At 43.7% G+C, this 26,073-nt stretch overlaps 1 protein-coding gene across 5 annotated transcripts in view; it reads right to left on the bottom strand.

The window, feature by feature from the left end:
• slc8a1a (solute carrier family 8 member 1a) overlaps window positions 1-21,958 on the bottom strand; it is a 38,106-nt gene extending 16,148 nt beyond the window's left edge. For 2 of the 5 annotated variants that reach the window (XM_078166560.1, XM_033624601.2), the window contains exons 1-3: window positions 18,915-19,133; window positions 13,797-15,598; window positions 1,662-1,768 (exon numbers count right to left, since the gene is read on the bottom strand). In XM_078166560.1, coding sequence (XP_078022686.1) covers window positions 1,662-1,768; window positions 13,797-15,574 — 1,885 coding nt within the window. In that variant the 5' untranslated portion in view covers window positions 15,575-15,598; window positions 18,915-19,133. Of the gene's footprint in view, window positions 1-1,661; window positions 1,769-13,796; window positions 15,599-18,914; window positions 19,134-21,747 lie in introns of those variants that run through there. The other 3 variants (XM_078166561.1, XM_078166562.1, XM_033624602.2) reach the window with 3 other exon arrangements.
• Window positions 21,959-26,073: the final 4,115 nt, after the last annotated feature.

The following is a 26,073-nucleotide window of genomic DNA, read 5'->3' as shown; positions in this document are numbered from 1 at the left end:
CAGGAGGCCGGTGTTCACTTCCTGTAAGATTGTAAACTGTTCTTTTTTCCTAAACATAACCGCGTGTGTGTGTCGGCTAAACGTAATCACGTGTGTGTGTTGGCTAAACGTAACCACGTGTGTGTGTTGGCTAAACGTAACCACGTGTGTGTGTTGGCTAAACGTAATCACGTGTGTGTGTTGGCTAAACGTAACCACGTGTGTGTGTTGGCTAAACGTAACCACGTGTGTGTGTTGGCTAAACGTAACCACGTGTGTGTGTTGGCTAAACGTAATCACGTGTGTGTGTTGGCTAAACGTAACCACGTGTGTGTGTTGGCTAAACGTAACCACGTGTGTGTGTTGGCTAAATGTAACCACGTGTGTGTCGGCTAAACGTAACCACGTGTGTGTGTGTTGGCTAAACATAACCACGTGTGTGTGTGTCAGCTAAATGTAGCCACGTGTGTGTGTGTGTGTCGGCTAAACGTAACCACGTGTGTGTGTCGGCTAAACGTAGCCACGTGTGTGTGTGTTGTTGAAGGAAAAAAACATCAGTTAGCGGTGTTGTGTCACAGGCTGAAGTTGACATCCCAGAACGTCAACAACCAACACACCCAGGGTACCTTGGACGTCATATGTGGACGTGGGAAGTCCATGATGGCATTGACATGAGACGTTTGGAAGACGTTGCATTTCAGTTACTGAACAACACAACTTTAAACCAACAAAATATCAGCATCATCTGTCGTCAGTTCTCTACATCAGACTGATGTTGGCGTTAGACGTGATCCTGATGTTGAATTTGACGTTTCGACCTAAACTCAACCAAATATTAATGTTGAACGATGTTGGTGGCAGCTGTGACGTTGCAATCAATTTGCTTTGTTGTACTGAAAATGTTTTAAGACACTGTAATGTATAAAAAAAGTTTCATGCAATTTAAAATCATTTTTGAACTTTGTCATCGTCCCGCTCAAAGATCTGGCTCAGGGGCAGAGCGGGTCGTCCACCAATCGGAAGATCAGTTTGAACATTGAATATCTTTACGTTGGACAGTATTTAGCTGTATTTACAAGTCACTGCATTCTGTTTCTCTTCATGTTTTACACAGCGTCCCATCTTTTTCAGAATCAGGGTTGTAAACAGGAAGCATAATGCTGCCAGTGTTTTATCCCACATTAGTTTCCATATAGCCGAACTGATTGCTGAATTATCTGTTGTCTTCTGTTTGCGGTGACTTCATGGATGTACAGACAGTCATCACTGTGATACTGAGTAAAACTTAAAACATGAAGATTCTCAGGGAGGCTCTGCAGACTGTTTTTCTGTGATTTCCAAGTGGATTTCTGGACGTTTATTCTGGATAGACATCAGATATACTGACGTCCTCAGGAAGTGACAGTCACACTGAATCTCACAATATGTGTTCCATGTCTGTGTGTTTACTATTCACTGAGTTACGACTCTGAGAGGAAGTGTACGTAGTGTGCTGTGAGTTTTGTCGTTTTGTTTCTCTTCTCTGATTTTCATTGTGACTTTAACTCAAAGCCTGAATATCTACAACAGATTGTTTGTTGATGATCTTCCCTGTGAGGTCTGGAGGTGAGTTTGAATTAACAGAGGTTAAAGGTCATTAGTAAGGTGGGCGGGGTTACAGGACAGGAAGGCGACACCCCCACCTTTCCTCTCACTCATCTCCAGCAGCCGAGGCTCTCCGAGCTCAAGGAAGAAGTTCTTGTTTTTCTCATATTCCTCATCATCAATTATATTGATCTGAACAGTTTTGCTGAAACAGAAGAAAAACAGACAGAAAGGTTGCAGAGGGAGAAGTGTGCAGACGCCGATAAAGAAAACAAGCTGAAATATCGCTGTGGTGATCACGGTCCAGGCAGATTTTAGAGGATGCTTGTTTCTTATTTAACTGACAGAAAGCAAGAAAGAAGAAAGAGAACAGAAACAAATGAGCTGCAGCAGCGAGCGTTGCCGATACAAAGGTGGATGATGTCAGAGAGGTGGAGGTGGAGACTGCAGGGCAACAACCACAGTTACAGAAACATTTCCTGAAAAAAAAAAGGTTGTAAGCGTTAATGATGATCCGTACGACTCCTCTGTCAAAGTCATTGTTCCTGAAGAACAAACTTCAATCTGGAACACATACCAATCAGTTATAGGAAGAAGCCAAGATGGCGCTCAGTGATTTTAGGGAAAGTTGTTCACTCGGAACATGTCAGAGATCTTTATGTCTCCAAAACCCTGCAGAAAACATCACAAACCTGATGTGGAAGAGCCAATCACAGACTCTGATGAAGAGTTTTCAGTTCAGACCAGTTTGATTTGAGGTCAGTGATGACACAGTTACAAGTTTGATTGTTCTGCCTTTGAGTGTTGGAGGCTTCGCTGAGCTGCAGGCTACAGCAGCCCTCATTGGACACATGCACCGTGTGTGTGTGTGTGTGTGTGTGTGTGTGTGTGTGCCGGCAGCGTGGAAACAGAAAATTGCCTCCATGTTTATTTGATGTCAGCAGATTGATGGTTTGGAGGGTTTGTCTCTGTGATTCCAGGACGTGCCTTCGTGTCACAGTTTTAGGAAACTTGAAACTTCATGTTCAGGACGACTTTACTTCAGTGAAACTGCTGAGAGAAATACTTCACCTTCAAAATGACTGTCTGCATATTGATGAGGATTTTTACATCACAAAATATTATGGTTTTTCTCCTTAATCTGAAAAAGACAGTGTTATGTGACTCTGTGTGCATGAGAGTAATCACCTCCACACCTCACAGCGTCACTATCCTTGTTCACTCTTTAATTACATCCCATAGTGATTATTGCAGCTCTGTCCTCTTCCTCGCAAGTGTCTTCATAAACTCCAGTTGGTCCAGAATTCAGCTGCTCGTATCATTACGAGAACCCCCTTCATAGGTCGCATCACTCCTGTTCTCCAGCAGCTTCACTGACTTCCTGTTAAATATCACATCAATTTCAAGATTCTGCTTGTTTAAGCTCCTTCGTACCTGTCTGACCTCCTTCATATCTACACACCCTCCCACACTCTTACACCCAGTTCAGACCAAAGATTCACGACCAGGCAAGTAGAAACAAACAACTACTGTCAATGCGTCATTCTGTAACTTTGTAAAAACCTGCTGGTTGACAGGAAGTGACCGCCGTGAGACGGCGCATCATCTCTAGTCAACGACTCTCTGTGCTTCTGATCTGTAACGTTGACAGGAAGTGACCGCCGTGAGACGGCGCATCATCTCTAGTCAACGACTCTCTGTGCTTCTGATCTGTAACGTTGACAGGAAGTGACCGCCGTGAGACGGCGCATCATCTCTAGTCAACGACTCTCTGTGCTTCTGATCTGTAACGTTGACAGGAAGTGACCGCCGTGAGACGGCGCATCATCTCTAGTCAACGACTCTCTGTGCTTCTGATCTGTAACGTTGACAGGAAGTGACCGCCGTGAGACGGCGCATCATCTCTAGTCAACGACTCTCTGTGCTTCTGATCTGTAACGTTGACAGGAAGTGACCGCCGTGAGACGGCGCATCATCTCTAGTCAACGACTCTCTGTGCTTCTGATCTGTAACGTTGACAGGAAGTGACCGCCGTGAGACGGCGCATCATCTCTAGTCAACGACTCTCTGTGCTTCTGATCTGTAACGTTGACAGGAAGTGACCGCCATGAGACGGCGTATCATCTCTAGTCAACGACTCTCTGTGCTTCTGATCTGTAACGTTGACAGGAAGTGACCGCCGTGAGACGGCGTATCATCTCTAGTCAACGACTCTCTGTGCTTCTGATCTGTAACGTTGACAGGAAGTGACCGCCATGAGACGGCGTATCATCTCTAGTCAACAACTCTCTGTGCTTCCATACAGTCAGTCAATGAGAATGTGTGTGTGGGCGGGGCATAAGCACATACAGCCAGCAGCAGCAGCAGCGACCCACCGTCTGACACCGGCACACCGTGAGGACAGAAACAGAGGGCTCTGTGGGGACGGAGCACCTGCTGCAGCAAGCCAACACTTGACCAGCGGACTTCACTACAAGCTGATTGGCTGTTGAAACAGGTGACGTGCTTTAAAACCAGCCGCCACCCATTTGACCAGCTGAGTGTCAGGTGACACCATCAGCCGGCTTGAGTCCAGCTCAGACCGGCCAGTTCACACCGCTGACACTTTTCTCTGTGACGATCTAAATCAGTTGCATCTCAGATCCTCCTCTGCACGTCACCACCCGCCTGTCTGAGAGAACAACGTCTCTCAACAAACAACTGGAAGGAATTTGGTGATTTTACATCTACAGTCCATAATAACATCAAAACATTCAGGGAAGATAATCTCTGCATGAAAAGGACAAGACTGAAAACCAACACTGAATATCCGTGACCTCTGACCCCTCAGACTGCACTGCTTTAAAAACAAACACGACTGTATAAAGGATATCACTACATGGGCTCAGGAACACTTTGGAAAACCATTGTCAGTAAACACATCGCAGCAGCTACCAATGACAGTTCAGACTCTATCAGGCTCCGCCCACTTCTCTGAGCCCGACTAACACAAAGCAGCATCCTCCTCCTGCAGAGCCGGAGAGCCACTGTTGTAGACGTGTGCATGCGTGAGCTGGAGAGGGTGCGGTATTTGTCAGTCATTTTTTAATGTGGCCAGTCAGAGGCTCACAATCCCGTCAGTGAAAAACTTATCAGTTTAATTCAGCCAATCACTTCACAGTAGTCAACATTTCAATTAGCTAGTTATGCTGGCGCTATAGCTAGCGTCTGTGCACTACCTCCCTGATCATGATGGAATATAGTAACTTCAACCGCTGCTCATTTCAGAAGGACCACCGCGAGAAAATGTGCTCTTTGTTTCAATTATAGCACAATTAACCAACAATGAATCATAGTTGTTTGTTTCTGGCTGCCAGCCTTACCTAGCACAGCTAGCATGCTAGCTAAGTTAGCTGAAAAGTTGTCTGTTTCGACTTCAAAATGATCATTTAAACAAAGAACATGTTTCCTTGGAGTGATCCTCCCAAAATAAACTGTGGTGAAAGTTGCTATTTTCTTTATTGATCCATGATTAAGGAGCTGATAAGGAGACAGCGTTAGCTAAAAGGCTAGTGCGCTAGGTAGTGGAAAAGTTTCTATTTCTTCTTTAGACAAGTGTTTGTGAACGCAAGGCTAACGTTGTTTTTACAACAACAATCTAAAGTATGTATTTAGTGACCTGCGTCTGTACAACATACAACTGAGAGTCTGGTGTTCGGCGCATGCGCGCGTCTAAAATGGTGGTAGCTCTCCGGCTCTGCAGGAGTATGTTTCTCACAAAGTGCTCTGACCAGTCCATCATGGACATCCTGTCCTCCAGGACCATACAGATCGTTACCGGCTCGTGGAGGTGCATCATGGGTAACTTCCTGTCTGTGATGGGATGGAGAGGTGCATCATGGGTAACTTCCTGTCTGTGAAGGCTCCATGAATGCTGAAAGGTCCATCCAGGTTTTGGAGCAACATATGCTGCCATCCAGACGCCGTCTCTTTCAGGGACGTCCCGTCTTCTTCCAGCGAGACAATGAGACACACTGTGACGTGTTCCAACAGCGTGTCTCCGTAGTGACAGAGTGCAGGTACCAGACTGACCTGCCTGCAGTCCACACCTGTCTCCCACTGGACATGTTTACCAGAGTCCATCCATAAACTGCAACTGGTTCAAAACTGTGCCGCCAGAATTATTTCCAGAACTCTTCTAGTCGTATAACACCTGTCCTGCAGCAACTCCATTGGCTTCCAGTCAAATACCGCATCACTTATAAAATCCTCCTTCTCACCTTCACGGCCATCAACGGCCTGCCCCTCAGTATCCTGCTGAGCTCCTTCACATTAACATACCCAGCTGTGCCCTCAGGTCCTCCTCCTCCTCAACTCACCCTCCCACCTGCTCGCTCATCCACCATGAGGTCGAGAGCCTTCAGCCGCTCGGCCCCCCGCCTCTGGAACTCTCTACCGCAGGACATAAAACACTTGGACTCTGTCACCTCCTTCAAGTCCCACCTCAAAACTCACCTTGACCTCATGACCTCACTGTTGCACTTTACTGCTGTTTTATGTATTGCGTTTTTTGACTGTCATGTTTTATTATTGTCTTTTGTACAGTGACCTCGAGTGTCCTGAAAGGTGCCTATAAATAAAATGTATTATCATTATTATTATCATCATTATTATTATGTGTGGGACATGATGAAGCGTCGACCCCGGAGAGGTGCATCATGGGACTGTTGAGACACTGAAGTCAGATACTTCAACAGTGAAGGTGCTTGCACATGATTGCTGATTTGACCCAATGCTGATCTCTCCTCCATCTTGTAGTCGGATCTTTAAATTTTTCCGCACCCTGTCTCTGCCCCCGCCTGCGTTCTTCTGTAAAATCATTGGCTCTACACATAAAGGTCAGCGTCACACGGGACGAAGTTCAACAAAACTGAACTTTCGGTGTTGCGTCAAAACGCCGGTGAAGCCCACAATGTGACACCGAAATCGAAAAGTACCCCGACGTCAGCGTTAACGCCAGCTTCCATAGGAAAACAATGGCACCGCGGGCATCAAGAGATTTTTAACGCTGCTCATGAGGTGATGATGTCACACAGTGACAGGAAACAGGCTTCTGTCACAGCTTTATTACAACCTGCTGCAGATTTACAGAGAACAATAAAGTTTATCAGTTTGAACATTAAATATCTGATTTTTTTTTTTTACTGTATTTATTTGAATAAAGATCTAAAAGATTTTAAAATCATTGCATTGTGTTTTTTTTTTTTACACAGTGTCCCAACTTTTTTGGGATTGGGGTTGTATTTTACATAAACCTCTCAGCTCGTATGTTTCCTGTATCATCAGCAGCAGAATCAGGAAGTGACCCAGAGAACATCAAAGTATTTAAATCAAATGTGAACAGTGAATAAAGAAAACACGTCTCTGCGTCTGAGTAAATGTGCCCGAGCCCAAAACTAGGAGCTAAAAGAGGCTGAAAGTCTCCACAGATGAACGTTAGTGCAGCTGTATGAAGAGTCTGAACTCCACAGTCAGTCTGCTTCGTATCTGCAGGGTTACAGCGTTCTGTGGAGGGAAACAGAAGCTGCAGTAAAACATCAGCTCAGATCAGAGACGTGGCCGTCGGCCAGCAACGACCTCCCCTATGGTCGTCTCTGAGAGGAACCGGCTGCAGTCGTCTGTCTGCTTTATGGGCCGAGCCGCGGACGATGAGCAGGTCCTGCTGCTGCTCAACACAGGCTGCCCAAATAAGGAAGAGAGCTGCATGGTGTTTATCTGCACCAACAGCACGGCAGCAGACGGCTGAGACACTGAGGACACACTGAGGACACACAGAGGACACACTGAGGACACACTGAGGACACACAGAGGACACACTGAGGACACACTGAGGACACACAGAGGACACACTGAGGACACACTGAGGACACACTGAGGACACACTGAGGACACACAGAGGACACACAGAGGACACAGTCCAAGGAGACAGACAGGACACATGCAGCTGAGCAACACACATCCAACACACATCCAACAATCATCCAACAATCATCCAACAATCATCCAACACACATCCAACACACATCCAACAATCATCCAACACACATCCAACACACATCCAACAATCATCCAACACACATCCAACAATCATCCAACACACATCCAACACACATCCAACACACATCCAACACACATCCAACAATCATCCAACACACATCCAACAATCATCCAACAATCATCCAACAATCATCCAACACACATCCAACAATCATCCAACACACATCCAACACACATCCAACAATCATCCAACACACATCCAACACACATCCAACAATCATCCAACACACATCCAACACACATCCAACACACATCCAACAATCATCCAACACACATCCAACACACATCCAACAATCATCCAACACACATCCAACAATCATCCAACAATCATCCAACACACATCCAACAATCATCCAACAATCATCCAACACACATCCAACAATCATCCAACACACATCCAACAATCATCCAACACACATCCAACACACATCCAACAATCATCCAACACACATCCAACAATCATCCAACACACATCCAACAATCATCCAACACACATCCAACAATCATCCAACACACATCCAACACACATCCAACACACATCCAACAATCATCCAACACACATCCAACAATCATCCAACACACATCCAACAATCATCCAACACACATCCAACAATCATCCAACACACATCCAACAATCATCCAACAACCAGAAGTCTTGGACAAAGAATGAAAGATTGAGGCTAACACTAAATTAAAGGCGTACTCCACTCTTTCAGTCCGACACTGATGTGAGGTCAGGATCTAACAAGAGCGCAGTTAACAACACAGAGTGTGTCTGACGTTTGTCACTCGTCCTTCTCATGAAACAGATTCACCTCCATTCAATTAAATGTATCAGTCCACAAGTCCTGAGGTTTTTTAATACTTCAAGTCTATCTTCGTCACGTTAGGTGAAGTGTAATTTGCACAGAAGGCTTTTTAAAACACACAAATTTCCTGCTGCATGTCTTTTGAACGTATTGATCTGCATTGATGAATCAGCTCCCAGTCTGTCTGTGAGTGACCTGTGTCAATGCAGGAGAGACCCCCGTCACTCTACGGGTGGCGGGGGAAATAAAATCAATGATCAATACATAAAGACACTGCTGGTTTTGTCCCATGAAGCTGACATGAAGACTGTTTTGGTCTGGTAAATGTCTGCTGTCAGTCAGCCTGGTGAAGGCAGGTTAGGGACTGATCAGTTAATCTCCTTCTGATTTGAGATTCAGGTGGACAAAGTGTGACTTTGAGACAGTAACAGAAAAGTGACATAAAATACTCCCTCAGATAATAGTTTGTTTCTGCCTTGTTTATTCTTTTACTTCCTTTCAGCACTTGTCATCAAATATAATTCCCAAAGAGACGTGAAGTAAAGTATTTCTAACTGTTTTTGTTTTTTGTTTTTTTAATCCTCTGGCTGTCAGTGAAAACCAAACTGATAATGAAGCTCCATAAACTCTGGTCCTGCAGCAGAGAGCTCTGTGGTGACCTGATCAGGAAAGTCAAATCCAGGAAGTAAACCAAACTAAATGAGACAATAAAAAATCATGTTGCTGTCTCTACTCTGTCGCCATGTAGCATTTCTAATGATCTTACAGCAAGTGAACGAAAACAACCAATCAGAGCCAAGAAGTCTGTAACGCAGCTGTCAATCATGTCGATCTCTGCTCATGAACCGTGGTCAAACTGTCACACAAGGTATTGCTGACCAAATATGAATCAAGGTTCTGTCACCGTGTTTCCTGTTTCTTAGTGACTGTTTAACTGTAACATGAGAAAGTTTGTGACCTGGCTGCCATGTTCATCATCATCCTCACTGTGACCTCGTCACATGTCCACGTTTGGTCATGGACTTTCCACGTCCACATATGACGTCCAAGGTACCCTGGGTGTGTTGGTTGTTGACGTTCTGGGACGCCGTCTCAACTTCAGCCTGTTACATGCATTGTCTGTTTTCAAAATACACTTCTGTTTTCACAGGAAATGTACAGTTTGCATACAGTCTCTTTCAAAATAAAAGCACCTCCAACTGATGTTTTTTCCCTTCAACAACACACACGTGGTTGGGTTTAGGAAAACAGAGCAAGGTTTGGCTTTACAATCTTACAGGAAGTGAACACCGGCCTCCTGTAAGATTGTAAAGCCAAACCTTGTTCTGTTTTCAGAAGGTTAACACAGTAAAATAAAAAAAAGGAGAAATGAAAGTTTCCATGTAACACAGACTGCTCTGACCACAGGACTGACGGGACATGGAGACACTAATATTGATATCAATAAGACTGGATCATCAGACTGGACTATCTGTCATATCCGGCTGATAACTTGATCGCTCTATATAAGGCTCTCCCGGCAGAGTAAATGTAGGGCAGCGTCCTCATTAATAAACTGAAACAAAGAATGAGCGTGCTACCTTTTCCATCTTAACACGCCGTCCGCTTCCTTCGCAGCCAGTGGCCGTGTTTATTCTCTGGAAATAAATGTGTTGTCATTACATTCCTGCTGCCCGCAGACATGGAAAGAGTCTGCCTGCAGCCACTATGTGAGGCATGTGAACCTGAAGTCACAGTCACATGACCGTGTGGAGGCGGAGTTACCGCAGGACCAGTAATTAATGAATGTCTGTTTAGTACTATCATCCAGCCTGACTCCAGAATGACTCCAAGCACGACCGCTGGGTGCTGATCCTCCATACGTCTAACGTGCTGGTGTCAGACAACATGAGTGAGTGATGACTGAGTTTGTTCAAGAATAAAGAGTTTTGTTTGTCTGTTTTTATCCAAAATTGTCAAATCCCGCCGCTTTGTCAGTGATTTCTGCCGCCCAGCTGACACGCCGTCCTGGAGCATCAACAACAAACGCTGGACGATACCTAGTGCGTCATGGTGAATGGTTTATGGACCTGCACTTGTATTCCAGTCATCTGACCGCTTTTTACACTACGAGTCACACACACACACACACACACACACACACACACTGGTGGCCGAGGCTACCATACAAGGTGCCACCTGTGACACATTCACACACTGATGGAAGCATCATCGGGAGCAATTTGGTTCAGTATCTTGCTCGAGGATACTTCGACATGCAGACTGGAGGAGCTGGGGATTGTACTGCTGATCTTCCGAATGGTGGACAACCCGCTCTACCTCTGAGCCACAACCGCCCCATATAGACGTGAACAGCACTGACCATGTGGTGTTACCATGATGAGTTGTTAAAAACTGGCACTTGATCACTGACTTCCGGTGTAGTACTTTTATTTTGAAAGAGACTGTATGCAAACTGTACATTTCCTGTGAAAACAGAAGTGTATTTTGAAAACAGACAATGCATGTAACAGGCTGAAGTTGACACGGCGTCCCAGAGTGTCAACAACCAACACACCCAGGGTACCTTGGACGTCATATGTGGACGTGGAAAGTCCATGACCAAACGTGGACATGTGACGAGGTCACAGTGAGGATGATAATGAGGATGGTATTAGCTCCAAAAAAGGCGTCTTATTGGGGGTGATACAAAAACACTGACTTACACTATAAATTTGCACCATGTTCTCATCCTGTTGGTAAAACACTTTGATTTTAGGTGGACTTCGTCGGGGTTAGGCAACACGACTCTGAGATCAGGTTCAGAAAAAACATCATGGTTTGGCATAAAGGAAACGAACAGCGGGCTCCCGGCTGGAAGTCAACACAGTGCTTTTGTTGCCTAAACTGAAGGAAACAAACCTTAAAACAAAGTGTTCACTCACATCATGAGTTTAATTTGAAACAGTCTGAGCGTGTGACGAGCAGAAACTCAACATTTCCTGTGAAAATGTGTTTTTAAAAATCCATGAGGTGTGTCACAGGTGTAAACTGACACGCCGTCCCTGAACGTCCAAAACTGACGCAGGAGGGAACCCAGAGTGTTCTGACGTGTAGGCAGTGTTGGGCTCCTTACTTTAAACTGTAATATATTACTCATTACTCTTTTCAAAAGTAACAACATTACTTTACTTATTCCTCTCTGCCAACAGTAATTCATTACTCTATTCGTTATATGACCTACTCCCCAAAATCCAGGTGTGTCTCCGTGTGAATGTCAGCGTGATCACCGGTAAGTGTAGCTGAGCTTAAGTAGCTTCTATTTACCTGGAGGTCGTCAGTTACCTGTGAGCGGTGTTTTCCCAAAGATCTGTCTGACAGAATTTAAATCTAATCTTTAATCAGAATTTTGAATCTTTTAATCAAATACATAATAAAGAGAGCTCTTTGAGACTATTATGAAAACGTATCTCTGATATTCACAGGACATAATCGACTCAAAACTCATTCAAATTGCTCATTTCACACAAACGTCCTGCAGTTATTGTGTTCTTCTTTATTTGGTGTGATGGGTCACTTTATCAGCTGTTCTGTACTGTTGTTATGCTGAATATAATACGAAATATCTATAGAATATGTCAGTGTATCTGATGGTGAGGAACCACTGCATGTGATGCATTAGTACATCAGATCGTAGTTCATGGTTTTGTAAAAACAAAACTGCATGTCATAAAGAATATTTTCAGTGCTAACATGTAGCAGGAGTAATGTTTAACATGATTCCACTGACACTAAACAGGCACAGATATTTGTCCTGATGATGGCGCCGCATGAAGAATCATTTCAGTTGGTAGGATTCATTCTCTCTGTTCAACAGCTGAGATATTTCAGCTTAGACGCCGCCACTGCTGCAGCTAAAACTCTTTCAATCCATATCCACCTGCAGGTTATATCAGACTGACGGGCCACATCTGGCCCAGGAATTCAGTTATCCAGTCATTACCCGAAAACAACCTCATCTAAATATGATTGTATGATGTTCATGCATTTTTTATGTTTCTCATATTTAAAACTTACGTCTCCTCATGTTGGACAAACAGTGTGTGGACCATGAAACAAGATGTTTTCTCTTGGTCGGGGTGCTCTCGACACCTCCTAAAATCTTACCTTCAGAAAACATTAGTGAAACCCAAAACTCAACGTGTACCAACAAAATAAGGACAAATCACTGATTGGAACAACAACAAGAGAAAATTTGTTCGTATATCGCAGGATGCTCAGTGTTTGGTACACTCTGTCAAAATAACTGACATTTTGACTTTTTGACAGGTTTTGCAGCCCAGCTTCCAGAGAAAATGTCAGCATTGTATTGCGTTCCAGGCAAGTTTCTGAGCCCGTAAGTCACCACTTCAAGTCACGACTCACGACTTCATAGCGTTCCAGGCAAGTCACGCCAAACTCTCAAAGCAACATGGCGGACCGTGCGGGGTTTATGTTTGTTTATGGTCACTATTGTCACCAAAGGTGCCTGTTCCTTGCTCATTTGAGTGAAACGGAGGATAAACGGCGCATAAGGTCACAGATGCTATTTTACTTTTTATTTTATCTGTGACTTTGGAAACATATTTTGTATTAATTTATTCTTGCACCGGAAACCAGCTGTTAGAGCGGCTGCCAATAGTGCGTTAACATTAGGGTTATTTTATGTCTGTTTCTCACCGTGTATCACCTGCATCAACACCGCATCCATGGGGCTGCCATTGTTGTTTAGAGGAGTAAGGTCATTGGTTTAGAGTTTAGAGGGCTGTGTGACGTCAGAAAGCGTAACTGGGAGTACATCAATCTGGTACGAGTTCACGGGTGGTAAGTTACGGGTTTGACTGCCGTTCCAGTGCACTGTCACGGGTAGAAAGTTGTAAAAACACAACTTACAGGTTGCCTGGAACGCAGCATTAGTTCCTGCAAACTGTGGGTACGTTACATTTGTACGTTATTTTGCAGCTGATACATTGAAACTTTACGTTTCGACAACCTTGTGGTTACGTTTAGGTGCAAAAAAAGATGTTTGGCCTAAAATACCCAGTTTAGGGGGCCATAATTCAGAGAAGACATTCAGCAACGCCTCGGTAAAAATCACTAGTAACTATTAACGATGATATGAAACATGAAAAGTGCAAATATAAAATATTTGTAGTTTTCAGAAATGTACAATGCAAATGTTTTCCTCTGGTGACTGGGCTGGATTTTGACCTCACTCTAATACCCAGAATGCCTTGCAGAGAAACCAGTGAACTGTGCACTGCTCCCATGACTCTTCATCATCACTCAGCACTGGAGGTTTGTACTTACAAGATCTCATCATTCTCAAACTCCAGGACTCCGTGTGTGTCCTCAAAGTCCTCGCCGCCTCCTTTAGCCGTCCCCTCCATGGTTTTGTACGGCACCACCACGACACCGCGAGCCCCCGAGGTCCGGATCACCTTCACCTCCATCACCCCGACACTCTCGCTCACCGTCACCACCGGTTCCTCGAACGTAAAGATCCCGGCGTGGTCGTCATCAAAGATTGTGACGGTAGCCGTGCACGGCAGACCCAAACTTGCGAGGCAGTCCACATGGTTTGCCTCACACTCGTCTAAGCCGGCGCCCTCAGATGTGACCCTCACATTGCTGAGGTGAACCAGGAAATGCTCGTCTTCCTCAAAGATGTCATCATCAATTATGTCAATTCGGATTTCCTTTTCAGTCTCGCCTGGTTTGAACACAATAGTTCCTTGGGTGAACTGGTAATCAGAGCCGGCGTTAGCGGTCCCGTCTTCAGTCCGGTAATCCACTGAGACTGTACTCGTCAGGTCTCCACCACGCCGCACCACGTTGAGTGCTACGCTGCCGCAGTTCTCCAGACACTGGTAGGTACCGGGGTCGAAGAACAGCTTGGAGGAGAAGTCGTTGAGTGAAACCTCGGAGCAGATATCATGCTGGTTGGCTCTCTTGGCTTGGTCAGCGGCGTGCTTCTTCAGGATGTTGCCCGCTCCTGTCATGATCCTGGTCGCCTGACAGCGGTAGAAAGCCCGGCTCTTCTGCTGCTGGGTTAAAACTTGGTAATTGGCGAGCTCCATCAACTGCTCCATCTCCTTCTCAGGATGTTTCTGTTTAAGCTCCTTCAGGATCCTGGCCACCTCCCTGCGGGCCTCCTCCTCATCCAGCTCATTCAAATCAAACTCCTCTTCATGGGAGTTGAGCATTTTCCCATCCATTTCGATGTCGACCTTTGAGGGGAGCTCCGGCTCGCCCTCTGTTTCAATGATCATTCCTTTCTGCTTCCCCGCTCTGTAGCGCTTGTACATGTACTTGTAGAAAAGAAGTCTGCGGTCGGCCACGTAAGCGAGTCCAACACAAAGGGGGAAGAAGAAGAGCGTGAGCAGCCCCTCCCATATCTCAACTACACCTGGAGAAATGACGGCCAGGATCAGGTAGAGCCAGGTGTACGCAAAGACGCTCCAGGTGGCGGTGACGAAGAACACCCTGAGGTGCTTCACCTTCCTGGTCTCTCCGTCAGGAATGACAGACACACACAGGCCAATGATGACAAACATGTTGAAGGCAGCACTTCCTACAATGGTGTTGGGACCCAGCTCGCCGGCGTCAAAGTTGTGACCGCAAACCTCCACGACTGACAGGAGGATTTCTGGGGCGGAGGAACCCAGCGCCATCAGGGTCAGGTTGGACACCGTCTCATTCCAGATGCGCACTGTCGTGGTGATCTTCTCACCGTTTGGTTTCTTGATGGTGATCTGTCTCTCCTGGGAGGTGATGACCTCGATGGACGCCATGAAGCGGTCAGCGATGATTGACACGCCCAAGAACATGTACGCCAACCCTACAAAGTAAATAGTGGCTCTGGCGAGGCGGTCGGTGAAGGCCGGGTTTTCTGGCTTCCATATCGGCAGGATGACACCTTCGATGCAGTTGGTACCTCCTCCACATTTTGTGTGGTTACTGAGCGTGTTGTTGGATGTGACGGTCGAGCTTCCTGCAGCACAGTACGGGACTTCAATTGAGATGATGGTCGACAAGAAAAGCAGCTGATAGGTGGAGAGCAGCGACGAGGTCCCGGCTCGGCTCATGGTGACGCTCGAGCTCCCGTAAACCTGCAGGACAAAGAAGGAGACTTTGAATTTCTGTCCGATCACGTTTGTAGCTCGGCTCAAATGGAGGAAATAAAGATGTTCAGAGTCCCGCCCCCTTATCCTCGCTTCTCTACTTAAATCACAGAGTAACAACTGTAAGGGACCGGGGGACAATTATTTTTAATTATTCTTTTTTTTGACTTAATTATCTGTAACCCACAGAAGAGGATCTACAGATGTGTACCGTGATCCACAAACACATCTTTTTACGTGTGTTGTGTAAAGTCATATCCACATAACTTCCTCTGTAAACACAAACTTTAATTTCACATAAAAATGTTTGAGGTTTTACAAATGTAAACACTTTGATGACAGCAGACACACATGAAGTCATATTTACGTATTTGTGGATCCATTTTTACACAAGAAACTAGTGTTGCGCATTTGTGGACTGCTTCCTGTGAGTTCGTGGGTCATGTGACATTTGTGACTTCCCTCCTGTGTATTTGCATAATTTAGTCTGCAGCAGATCTGTGACAAAAAACAAAAAAAAATCAGTTTGAGGTGAAGTTTCTCGCCACATCAGCAGGTGGCGACATTCTCTCACGTGAGATAACTGGACCAAGTAGGATAAAACAACGAGCCTGTCGCGCATCACATCCTGAACAACACCTGGACGTGAGGACAGACATGAGGACAGACGTGAGGACAGACGTGAGGACAGACATCTGACGCTGCTAGTAGAACATGGGGAATTTATGCCTCTAAGTATGAGCACATATTTATTTTTTGTCAAGGATGTGAAATAAAAATGGATCATTTGTAAGAATAATATTATCAAGATTGCAATGCTAACTTTCAGTACCGCTTTAATGGAAATTCCCATTATGTGTTAGCATCGTGCTAACAGACTAATGTGACACAGGGTTGCAGTGGTGGAGGAAGAACTCAGATCTTTTACTCAGGTGAAAGCACAACAGAAACAAAAAGTAAAAGCAGAACAGTCCACTTCACATCAAATCAAACTACTGGTGCATTCATGTGTTCATCACTTTAACGTAAAGGCTGATAAATGTGGAGCTTTTTTTGCAGGCAGCCAAAAAAAAAAATATATATATATAAGTGGGTCATGTGACAAATGTCACAAATGTGCAAAACCAGCTTCACGTGTAAAAATGGATCCACAGATGTATAAACATGACGTCACGTGTATCTGCTGTGGTCAAACTGTTTCCATTTGTAAAACCTGTAACACTGTTATGTGAAATTTATTTATTATTCATTTATTTATTTAATGTTTATTTGTACAGCACACATAAATGCCACACACCACGGCATTTATAGCCTGAGCTAATTTGCAATGCCCGCACCTCTCTGGGCCTTAAGATCCAAAAGACTCAGCAACAAGAACACAAGTGACAGTGCGAAGAACAAACAGTAAAAATACAAGACATAAACTGCAAGACATAATTTGAGTTTAAAGTGATGCAAGTCAGGATCCAGTTTGAGTTCTGTGGGTAAAGACAGAAAAAGCTGTTTGTCCAAATGATAAATGTAAAGTTTGTGTTTACAGAGGAAGTTTGACGCATTTGTAATTCATGTGGATGTGACTTAACACGACACACATGTAACAAGACTTGTTTGTGGATCACGGTAGATCCTCTTCTGTGGGTTACACATAATTAACTCTGTGTACAAATGTAGTTACTGGAGCCAAAGAGACGAGCAAACGGCACAAAACTAACAGCTGATTTCTGCAGATCTTCCTCACAGATCACATCATCATCATCACACAAGCCGTGCACGTCAGCAGAAAACATGACAGCCGGCCTCAGCACATTGTGCACATTGAGACTACCTGACAGGTAGTCTCAATTTGCACATATCGTCTCATCACATGATCCAACAGAGACGCAACACTGGACAACATCAACATATATATGCATCTGTGTGTGACACACAACACCAAAGGAAACAAGAAGTCATTCAGTTAATTTAACCCTTTTATAGTTTGTGTAGATTAAGCTTTTAATTTTGTTACAGATGCGTCTGACCATTAAAAAACATATGATACAGAAGGTTTCTTGTTTTCAGTGGCAGATACAGCAAATGGCACCTTTTTGAATTTAACGAGAGTTCTTCTTCTTGAACACAGAAACATTTCTAAGGCAGCAGTCGCTCGTAGGGCCCATTGTCCCCCAACACACTGTGGGCCCCCCCAACTCACAGGCCCCAGTGCAACCGCACCACCTGCACCGTCTATATTTACGCCCCTGGCCGCCTGTGACAACATCAAACCAACAAAATGTCATATCGGCCTAAACAATGGACAGAATGAAATCAGTAACCACACACAGCGGACGTTATTAGATATTAAAAAACGTATCTTTTGGTGTTTGAGAGTTTCAGGTTCAAGGTTGAAACCCTGGAGTTGATTTTTTTTTTATTTTTCACGCCCGCAGATATTTATTTTATTTATTTATTTTTACAGGATCTGTTTTATTTTCGTTGAAGATTTAAAATGAGCTCAAACAAAGTGACTCTGATGAAATGTCACTGTTTTTAAGCTTTGGTCATGTTTCCTGATGGAAACACTGCGACACATACGGGCGCCTTCCTGATCACTGATCGAGTGACGCTATGTGACAACTTGAGAACCAGCTGTTAAAGTTTCTGCATGTCTGCACATTACAAAACAAACAAAACGTGTGAACTGCATGTAACACATTCAGGAGACGGAGCTGCCCCTCAGTAATGCTGAACATGAAGCATGTGTAACATTTTAAAGACAGTATTACAGCTCACACGTGTGTGTATTTTCTATAACTGATGCCCTAATATTTTCCTCTGCTGCTCTCCAGTGAGATCTGTAGAGTCATTCAGATTTAAGGGTTTCGTAAACAGAGGAGCTAAGTCTTGTTGGATGTGTCACATAAGATCGTACGAGGAAGATACATTTGGAGCATTTTGGTTTTAATGTCTTATTTGTAGAAAGCAGAAAAGATTGGACTGCTATAAAAAATATTTAAACCTTCATAGTTTGAGTTTTCCTTTTTATAAACAACGATCATTAACCTGAATTTACTTTAAATTATTAAAATATATGATCATGACATGATATTCTTCATTTAAGTAACCGTTTTAAATAACTTAAACTCATACAGTTTTAAGGAGACATTAAAGACACATTAAATGCACTGGCTGCTGTATCACTGCACAGCATGTCCGACCTGCTCTGATGCAGCAGGACACCTCACAGTAACACAGACTGGATCTAAAGAGAGTATCCTGCAGCACATCACCACACACTGTTCTGTACAGAGAATCAGAAACCTACCGTCGCTCCAGCACTTTCAGTATCTGACAGAAGAAAAAACAAACGCAGGACGTTGTCTCAAAATGTCCACAAAACCCTGAGGACAGTTTTCATGGTGGAGACAGAGACAGTGTGAATAAAGCGTCCACTGCGTCCTCCTGCTGTGAAACAATAAAAGCCTGTCAGATGATGTGGAGACGAGAAGCAGGAACACAGTCGGATCATAACACTGTCACCATGAAACCACCACACTGCTGCCTGCCATGATCCTCCTCCTCCTCCTCCTCCTCCTCCTCCTCCTCTCTGTATCTCTCTCTCTGTCAACACTTTCAAACCACCATCTGAATCCTCTTTGGAGTTAATTTTATCTTTCACTCCAAGCTACGTAGTAACTCTACATGTGGAGCTCAGCTCTTCGGCCTCACAGTTCAACTCTCTGACAGTAAAGACAGTCGGAGCCGATACTGTAAAGGAGAGATTGTCTCAGACACAGAGAGACAGCCTTTAACTGATAGCGTAAAGCGCCTATCCAAGGCATACCCACAGTAAACTTGTTCCATTTTTAGCACATGTACATGCATGGTCTCATCTGGGAGGAAAGCGTTGTGTCCAACAGTCAGAATCACTGAGAGCACTTCTGTCACTGACTTTAAACATTTCAACACACTGAAATTAAATATCTCCTTTACAAAGATGCTGCAGACGAGCAGGTCAGCACTGTCAATGCCAAAACGTTTAGTTTAGTCCAACACAGTGAGAGAAAAGTAACACTAAATAAATGTGTCACATGTCTGACAGGAACTCTGTGTCAGGTGAACTGTTTTGTTGTTGGAGTGTTTCATTCTGTGTCATAGGTAGATCAGGAGCCAGAGCCTTCAGCTATCAGGCTCCTCTCCTGTGGAATCATCTTCCTATTGCGGTCCGGGAGGCAGACACCGTCTCCACATTTAAGACTAGACTTAAAGTGCAACTTGCAGGTTAAATGTTTTTAAAAATATATACATAACCTTGTCTGAAAATTACCATATGAGAAGTTAATTCAGAATTTATTACAGTTTACACGACATAAGGGCACACATTCAGAGGAAAAAGTGGCTCTTTTTAGCGCCCTTGACCCTGCCTCTGTCCAATGCGCAGTAGCAGGTGGTAGTGAGTCTGAGCGGTAGTAAACTTGTGAGTTAGTATTTTTTTTTTCGGTTGTTAACAGTGCATTTCACCATTTGTGATTATACTGAATTATTGTGTTTGTGCAGGTTGCACAAACTCGAGTCTGTCAGGACATCAAGTCCACCGTTTTCCGGACAGAAAACGGAGTGGAGTTAGTTTTCATGCCTGGGTGCGTTTTGTGCAGGTGAAGAGGGGCAATTTCACGGCTTCATCTGTGACCAAAAAGGCGGTCGTGTGCAGCGCTCATTTTGGACAGGAGGATTATGTTCCTGGCGGATCCTGCCCGCGCACCATCGCACATACCCTTGAGGCTCGGGTCTCCCTCTCTGCGGAGAGGGGTATGTGTGGGACCCGAGGCTCGCGGCCCCGCACGGGGGTATGTACGGGGCCGCTCTCGTCTCCCTCTTCGAGCCTCGGGGGTATGTGCGAGGGCGGGTGGGCTCCGCGGAGAGGGAGGCTCCGCTACTTCACTTCCGGTTAGTGGGTTTTTAGATGCGGAAGCAAAATTCTCTCACAAAAACAACCCCAAAAGTCACTGTAGTGTGTATATGTTTTTGTTTTTTGTTTTAATCGAGTTTCTACATCATTTTCCTACACATTTATTCACCATGGTCTCCAACCTGCAAGTTGGGCTTTAAGACTTTCCTTGTTGATAAAGCTTATAGTTAGGGCTGGCTCAGGCTTGCCCTGTACCAGCCCCTAGTTAGGCTGACTTAGGCCTAGTCTGCCGGAGGACCCCCCTATAATACACCGGGCACCTTCTCTCCTTCTCTCTCTCTCTCTCTCTCTCTCTCTCTCTCTCTCTCTCTCTCTGTCTCATTGTGTCATACGGATTACTGTTAATTTATCATGTTGATCTGTTCTGTACGACATCTATTGCACGTCTGTCCGTCCTGGAAGAGGGATCCCTCCTCAGTTGCTCTTCCTGAGGTTTCTACCGTTTTTTTTTTCCCCGTTAAAGGGTTTTTTGGGGAGTTTTTCCTGATCAGCTGTGAGGGTCTTAAGGACAGAGGGATGTCGTATGATGTAAAGCCCTGTGAGGCAAATTGTGATTTGTGATATTGGGCTTTATAAATAAAATTGACTGATTGATATGAACATAAAAACAACAAGCACATCAAGTTCTTTAAATGTCATTGAACTATAGAAATATAAAGTGTTGAGCTGAGGTTTGATAGCTACAGTGCTTCTCCAGCAGTGTGCTGTGGGATTTTGTGATAACCACACATTATTATTGCAATATTCAACTGCGCCCATACATACAGTTATGAATGAATGTTTGATGATAATTTCAGTATGTTGCTGCTCCCATTTCCTGATTAAGAGGCAAACTACAGCTAAAAAATGTTATTCAATGTCATTTAATGTAAAAAACCTTCACAGTGAACCTGTCTGTCACTGTTTGAGCGTGAGAATGATCAGTTTAGTTTATTTGGTTCCTAAAAGGACAGCGTGCAATGACACTAATCATTTACATGAAATGAAGTGTGACTACATCACTACAGTGTTATTACATCACTACAGTGTGACTACATCACTACAGTGTTATTAAATCCCCACCACATCAGAGCATCCCCACAGAAGCACAGCATCATCCTCTCCTCCACAGCTGGGTGGAAATCTGCTCCTTCTGAACAAACTCAGCAGATTTTGCTCCTTTTTGTCCCTCCTTTGAGCCAGTACTCACCTCTGGTCCTGACGCAGCAGCAGCAGGAGAAGAGAGTGCGTTCAGGAGGGAGAGCTGCGTCCGATAACTACTCTAAATTTAACAGAAACAGACATTGTTCTAAACATGGCTGCATAGCTGCCTGTGAGCTGCTTATCGTCCCTCTCCCAGTGGGCCATGGCCATACAAGGCTCTGCGGGGCCCGGGGCCATCCAGCAGCTCCTCGTCCCCGCCGACACGTGGGGGAGATAACGGCTAACAGCTAACGGCAGCCTGGTGACACCGATGGGCCACAACAGGCAGGAATGTTGGGATAAGTGCCCCCTCCTCCTCCTCCTCCTCCTCCTCCTCCTCCTCCTCCCACATGACAACCTTCACAGCAGTGATTTTCCACCCAGAGAAGGTGACACGTTCAGAGAGCTGCAGACATCACAGGTTCCTGAGGAGGAACGACAGGAAGTCTGTAACACACCGAAATATCAACTCCTATCAGCTGGCCATCAGCGTTCAGATGTACAAACACCTGCACACAGCTCTCACACCTCATGACCACAGAGCGCCGTGCACACAGTTTACTACAGACGTCTGCAGGTGACTCAGTGAGGAGGTTAAAGCTGAGATATGTTCCTGTAAACTAACACAGTGTGTGTAGGTTGTTCTATTGTCTTCACACTGCTGCACAACTGAACTCAGGTGTATTGTAGGTGGTGTATTAAAGGAGGTGTATTATAGGAGGCGTATTATAGGAGGCGTATTATAGGTGGTGTATTATAGGAGGCGTATTATTGGAGGTGTATTATAGGAGGCGTATTATAGGAGGCGTATTATTGGAGGTGTATTATAGGAGGTGTTTTATAGAGGATGTATTATAGGAGGCGTATTATTGGAGGTGTATTATAGGAGGCGTATTATAGGAGGCGTATTATTGGAGGTGTATTATAGAGGGTGTATTATAGGAGGATGTATTATAGGAGGCGTATTATAGGAGGTGTATTATAGGAGGCGTATTATTGGAGGTGTATTATAGGAGGCGTATTATTGGAGGTGTATTATAGGAGGTGTTTTATAGAGGGTGTATTATAGGAGGCGTATTATAGGTGGTGTATTATAGGAGGTGTATTATAGGAGGTGTTTTATAGGAGGTGTTTTATAGAGGATGTATTATAGGAGATGTTTTATAGAGGGTGTATTATAGGAGGCATATTATAGGTGGTGTATTATAGGAGGCGTATTATTGGAGGTGTATTATAGGAGGCGTATTATAGGAGGCGTATTATTGGAGGTGTATTATAGGAGGTGTTTTATAGAGGGTGTATTATAGGAGGTGTATTATAGGAGGTGTTTTATAGAGGGTGTATTATAGGAGGCGTATTATAGGAGGCGTATTATAGGAGGTGTATTATAGGAGGTGTTTTATAGAGGGTGTATTATAGGAGGCGTATTATAGGAGGCGTATTATAGGAGGTGTATTATAGGAGGTGTTTTATAGAGGGTGTATTATAGGAGGCGTATTATAGAAGGTGTTTTATAGAGGGTGTATTATAGGAGGCGTATTATAGGAGGCGTATTATAGGTGGTGTATTATTGGAGGTGTATTATAGGTGGTGTATTATAGGAGGTGTTTTATAGAGGGTGTATTATAGAAGGTGTATTATAGGTGGTGTATTATAGGAGGTGTTTTATAGAGGGTGTATTATAGAAGGCGTATTATAGGTGGTGTATTATTGGAGGTGTATTATAGGTGGTGTATTATAGGAGGTGTTTTATAGAGGGTGTATTATAGAAGGCGTATTCTTGGAGGTGTATTATAGGAGGTGTTTTATAGAGGGTGTATTATAGGAGGCGTATTATTGGAGGTGTATTATAGGAGGTGTATTATAGGTGGTGTATTATAGGAGGTGTTTTATAGAGGGTGTATTATAGAAGGCGTATTCTTGGAGGTGTATTATAGGAGGTGTTTTATAGAGGGTGTATTATAGGAGGCGTATTATAGGTGGTGTATTATTGGAGGTGTATTATAGGTGGTGTATTATAGGAGGTGTTTTATAGAGGGTGTATTATAGAAGGCGTATTCTTGGAGGTGTATTATAGGAGGTGTTTTATAGAGGGTGTATTATAGGAGGCGTATTATTGGAGGTGTATTATAGGAGGCGTATTATAGGAGGCGTATTATAGGGGGCGTATTATAGGTGGTGTATTATAGGAGGTGTATTATAGGAGGTGTTTTATAGGAGGTGTTTTATAGAGGATGTATTATAGGAGGTGTTTTATAGAGGGTGTATTATAGGAGGCATATTATAGGTGGTGTATTATAGGAGGCGTATTATTGGAGGTGTATTATAGGAGGCGTATTATAGGAGGCGTATTATTGGAGGTGTATTATAGGAGGTGTTTTACAGAGGGTGTATTATAGGAGGTGTATTATAGGAGGTGTATTATAGGAGGTGTTTTATAGAGGGTGTATTATAGGAGGCGTATTATAGGAGGCGTATTATAGGAGGTGTATTATAGGAGGTGTTTTATAGAGGGTGTATTATAGGAGGCGTATTATAGGAGGCGTATTATAGGAGGTGTATTATAGGAGGTGTTTTATAGAGAGTGTATTATAGGAGGCGTATTATAGAAGGTGTTTTATAGAGGGTGTATTATAGGAGGCGTATTATAGGAGGCGTATTATAGGTGGTGTATTATTGGAGGTGTATTATAGGTGGTGTATTATAGGAGGTGTTTTATAGAGGGTGTATTATAGAAGGCGTATTATAGGTGGTGTATTATAGGAGGTGTTTTATAGAGAGTGTATTATAGAAGGCGTATTCTTGGAGGTGTATTATAGGAGGTGTTTTATAGAGGGTGTATTATAGGAGGCGTATTATAGGTGGTGTATTATTGGAGGTGTATTATAGGTGGTGTATTATAGGAGGTGTTTTATAGAGGGTGTATTATAGAAGGCGTATTCTTGGAGGTGTATTATAGGAGGTGTTTTATAGAGGGTGTATTATAGGAGGCGTATTATTGGAGGTGTATTATAGGAGGCGTATTATAGGAGGCGTATTATAGGAGGTGTATTATAGGAGGTGTTTTATAGAGGGTGTATTATAGGAGGCGTATTATAGGAGGTGTATTATAGGAGGTGTTTTATAGGAGGTGTTTTATAGAGGATGTATTATAGGAGGTGTTTTATAGAGGGTGTATTATAGGAGGCATATTATAGGTGGTGTATTATAGGAGGCGTATTATTGGAGGTGTATTATAGGAGGCGTATTATAGGAGGCGTATTATTGGAGGTGTATTATAGGAGGTGTTTTATAGAGGGTGTATTATAGGAGGTGTTTTATAGAGGATGTATTATAGGAGGCGTATTATAGGAGGCGTATTATAGGAGGCGTATTATTGGAGGTGTATTATAGGAGGCGTATTATTGGAGGTGTATTATAGGAGGTGTTTTATAGAGGGTGTATTATAGGAGGCGTATTATAGGTGGTGTATTATAGGAGGTGTATTATAGGAGGTGTTTTATAGGAGGTGTTTTATAGAGGATGTATTATAGGAGGCGTATTATAGGAGGTGTATTATAGGAGGTGTTTTATAGGAGGTGTTTTATAGAGGATGTATTATAGGAGGTGTTTTATAGAGGGTGTATTATAGGAGGCATATTATAGGTGGTGTATTATAGGAGGCGTATTATTGGAGGTGTATTATAGGAGGCGTATTATAGGAGGCGTATTATTGGAGGTGTATTATAGGAGGTGTTTTATAGAGGGTGTATTATAGGAGGTGTTTTATAGAGGATGTATTATAGGAGGCGTATTATAGGAGGTGTATTATAGGAGGCGTATTATTGGAGGTGTATTATAGGAGGCGTATTATTGGAGGTGTATTATAGGAGGTGTTTTATAGAGGGTGTATTATAGGAGGCGTATTATAGGTGGTGTATTATAGGAGGTGTATTATAGGAGGTGTTTTATAGGAGGTGTTTTATAGAGAATGTATTATAGGAGGTGTTTTATAGAGGGTGTATTATAGGAGGCGTATTATAGGTGGTGTATTATAGGAGGCGTATTATAGGTGGTGTATTATAGGAGGCGTATTATTGGAGGTGTATTATAGGAGGCGTATTATAGGAGGCGTATTATTGGAGGTGTATTATAGGAGGTGTTTTATAGAGGGTGTATTATAGGAGGTGTATTATAGGAGGTGTTTTATAGAGGGTGTATTATAGGAGGTGTTTTATAGAGGATGTATTATAGGAGGCGTATTATAGATGGTGTATTATAGGAGGCGTATTATTGGAGGTGTATTATAGGAGGCGTATTATTGGAGGTGTATTATAGGAGGTGTTTTATAGAG

This window comes from Epinephelus lanceolatus, chromosome 3, assembly GCF_041903045.1.
Source record: "Epinephelus lanceolatus isolate andai-2023 chromosome 3, ASM4190304v1, whole genome shotgun sequence".
NCBI lineage: Eukaryota > Metazoa > Chordata > Actinopteri > Perciformes > Serranidae > Epinephelus > Epinephelus lanceolatus.
This window is presented reverse-complemented; position numbering and strand designations above follow the sequence as displayed.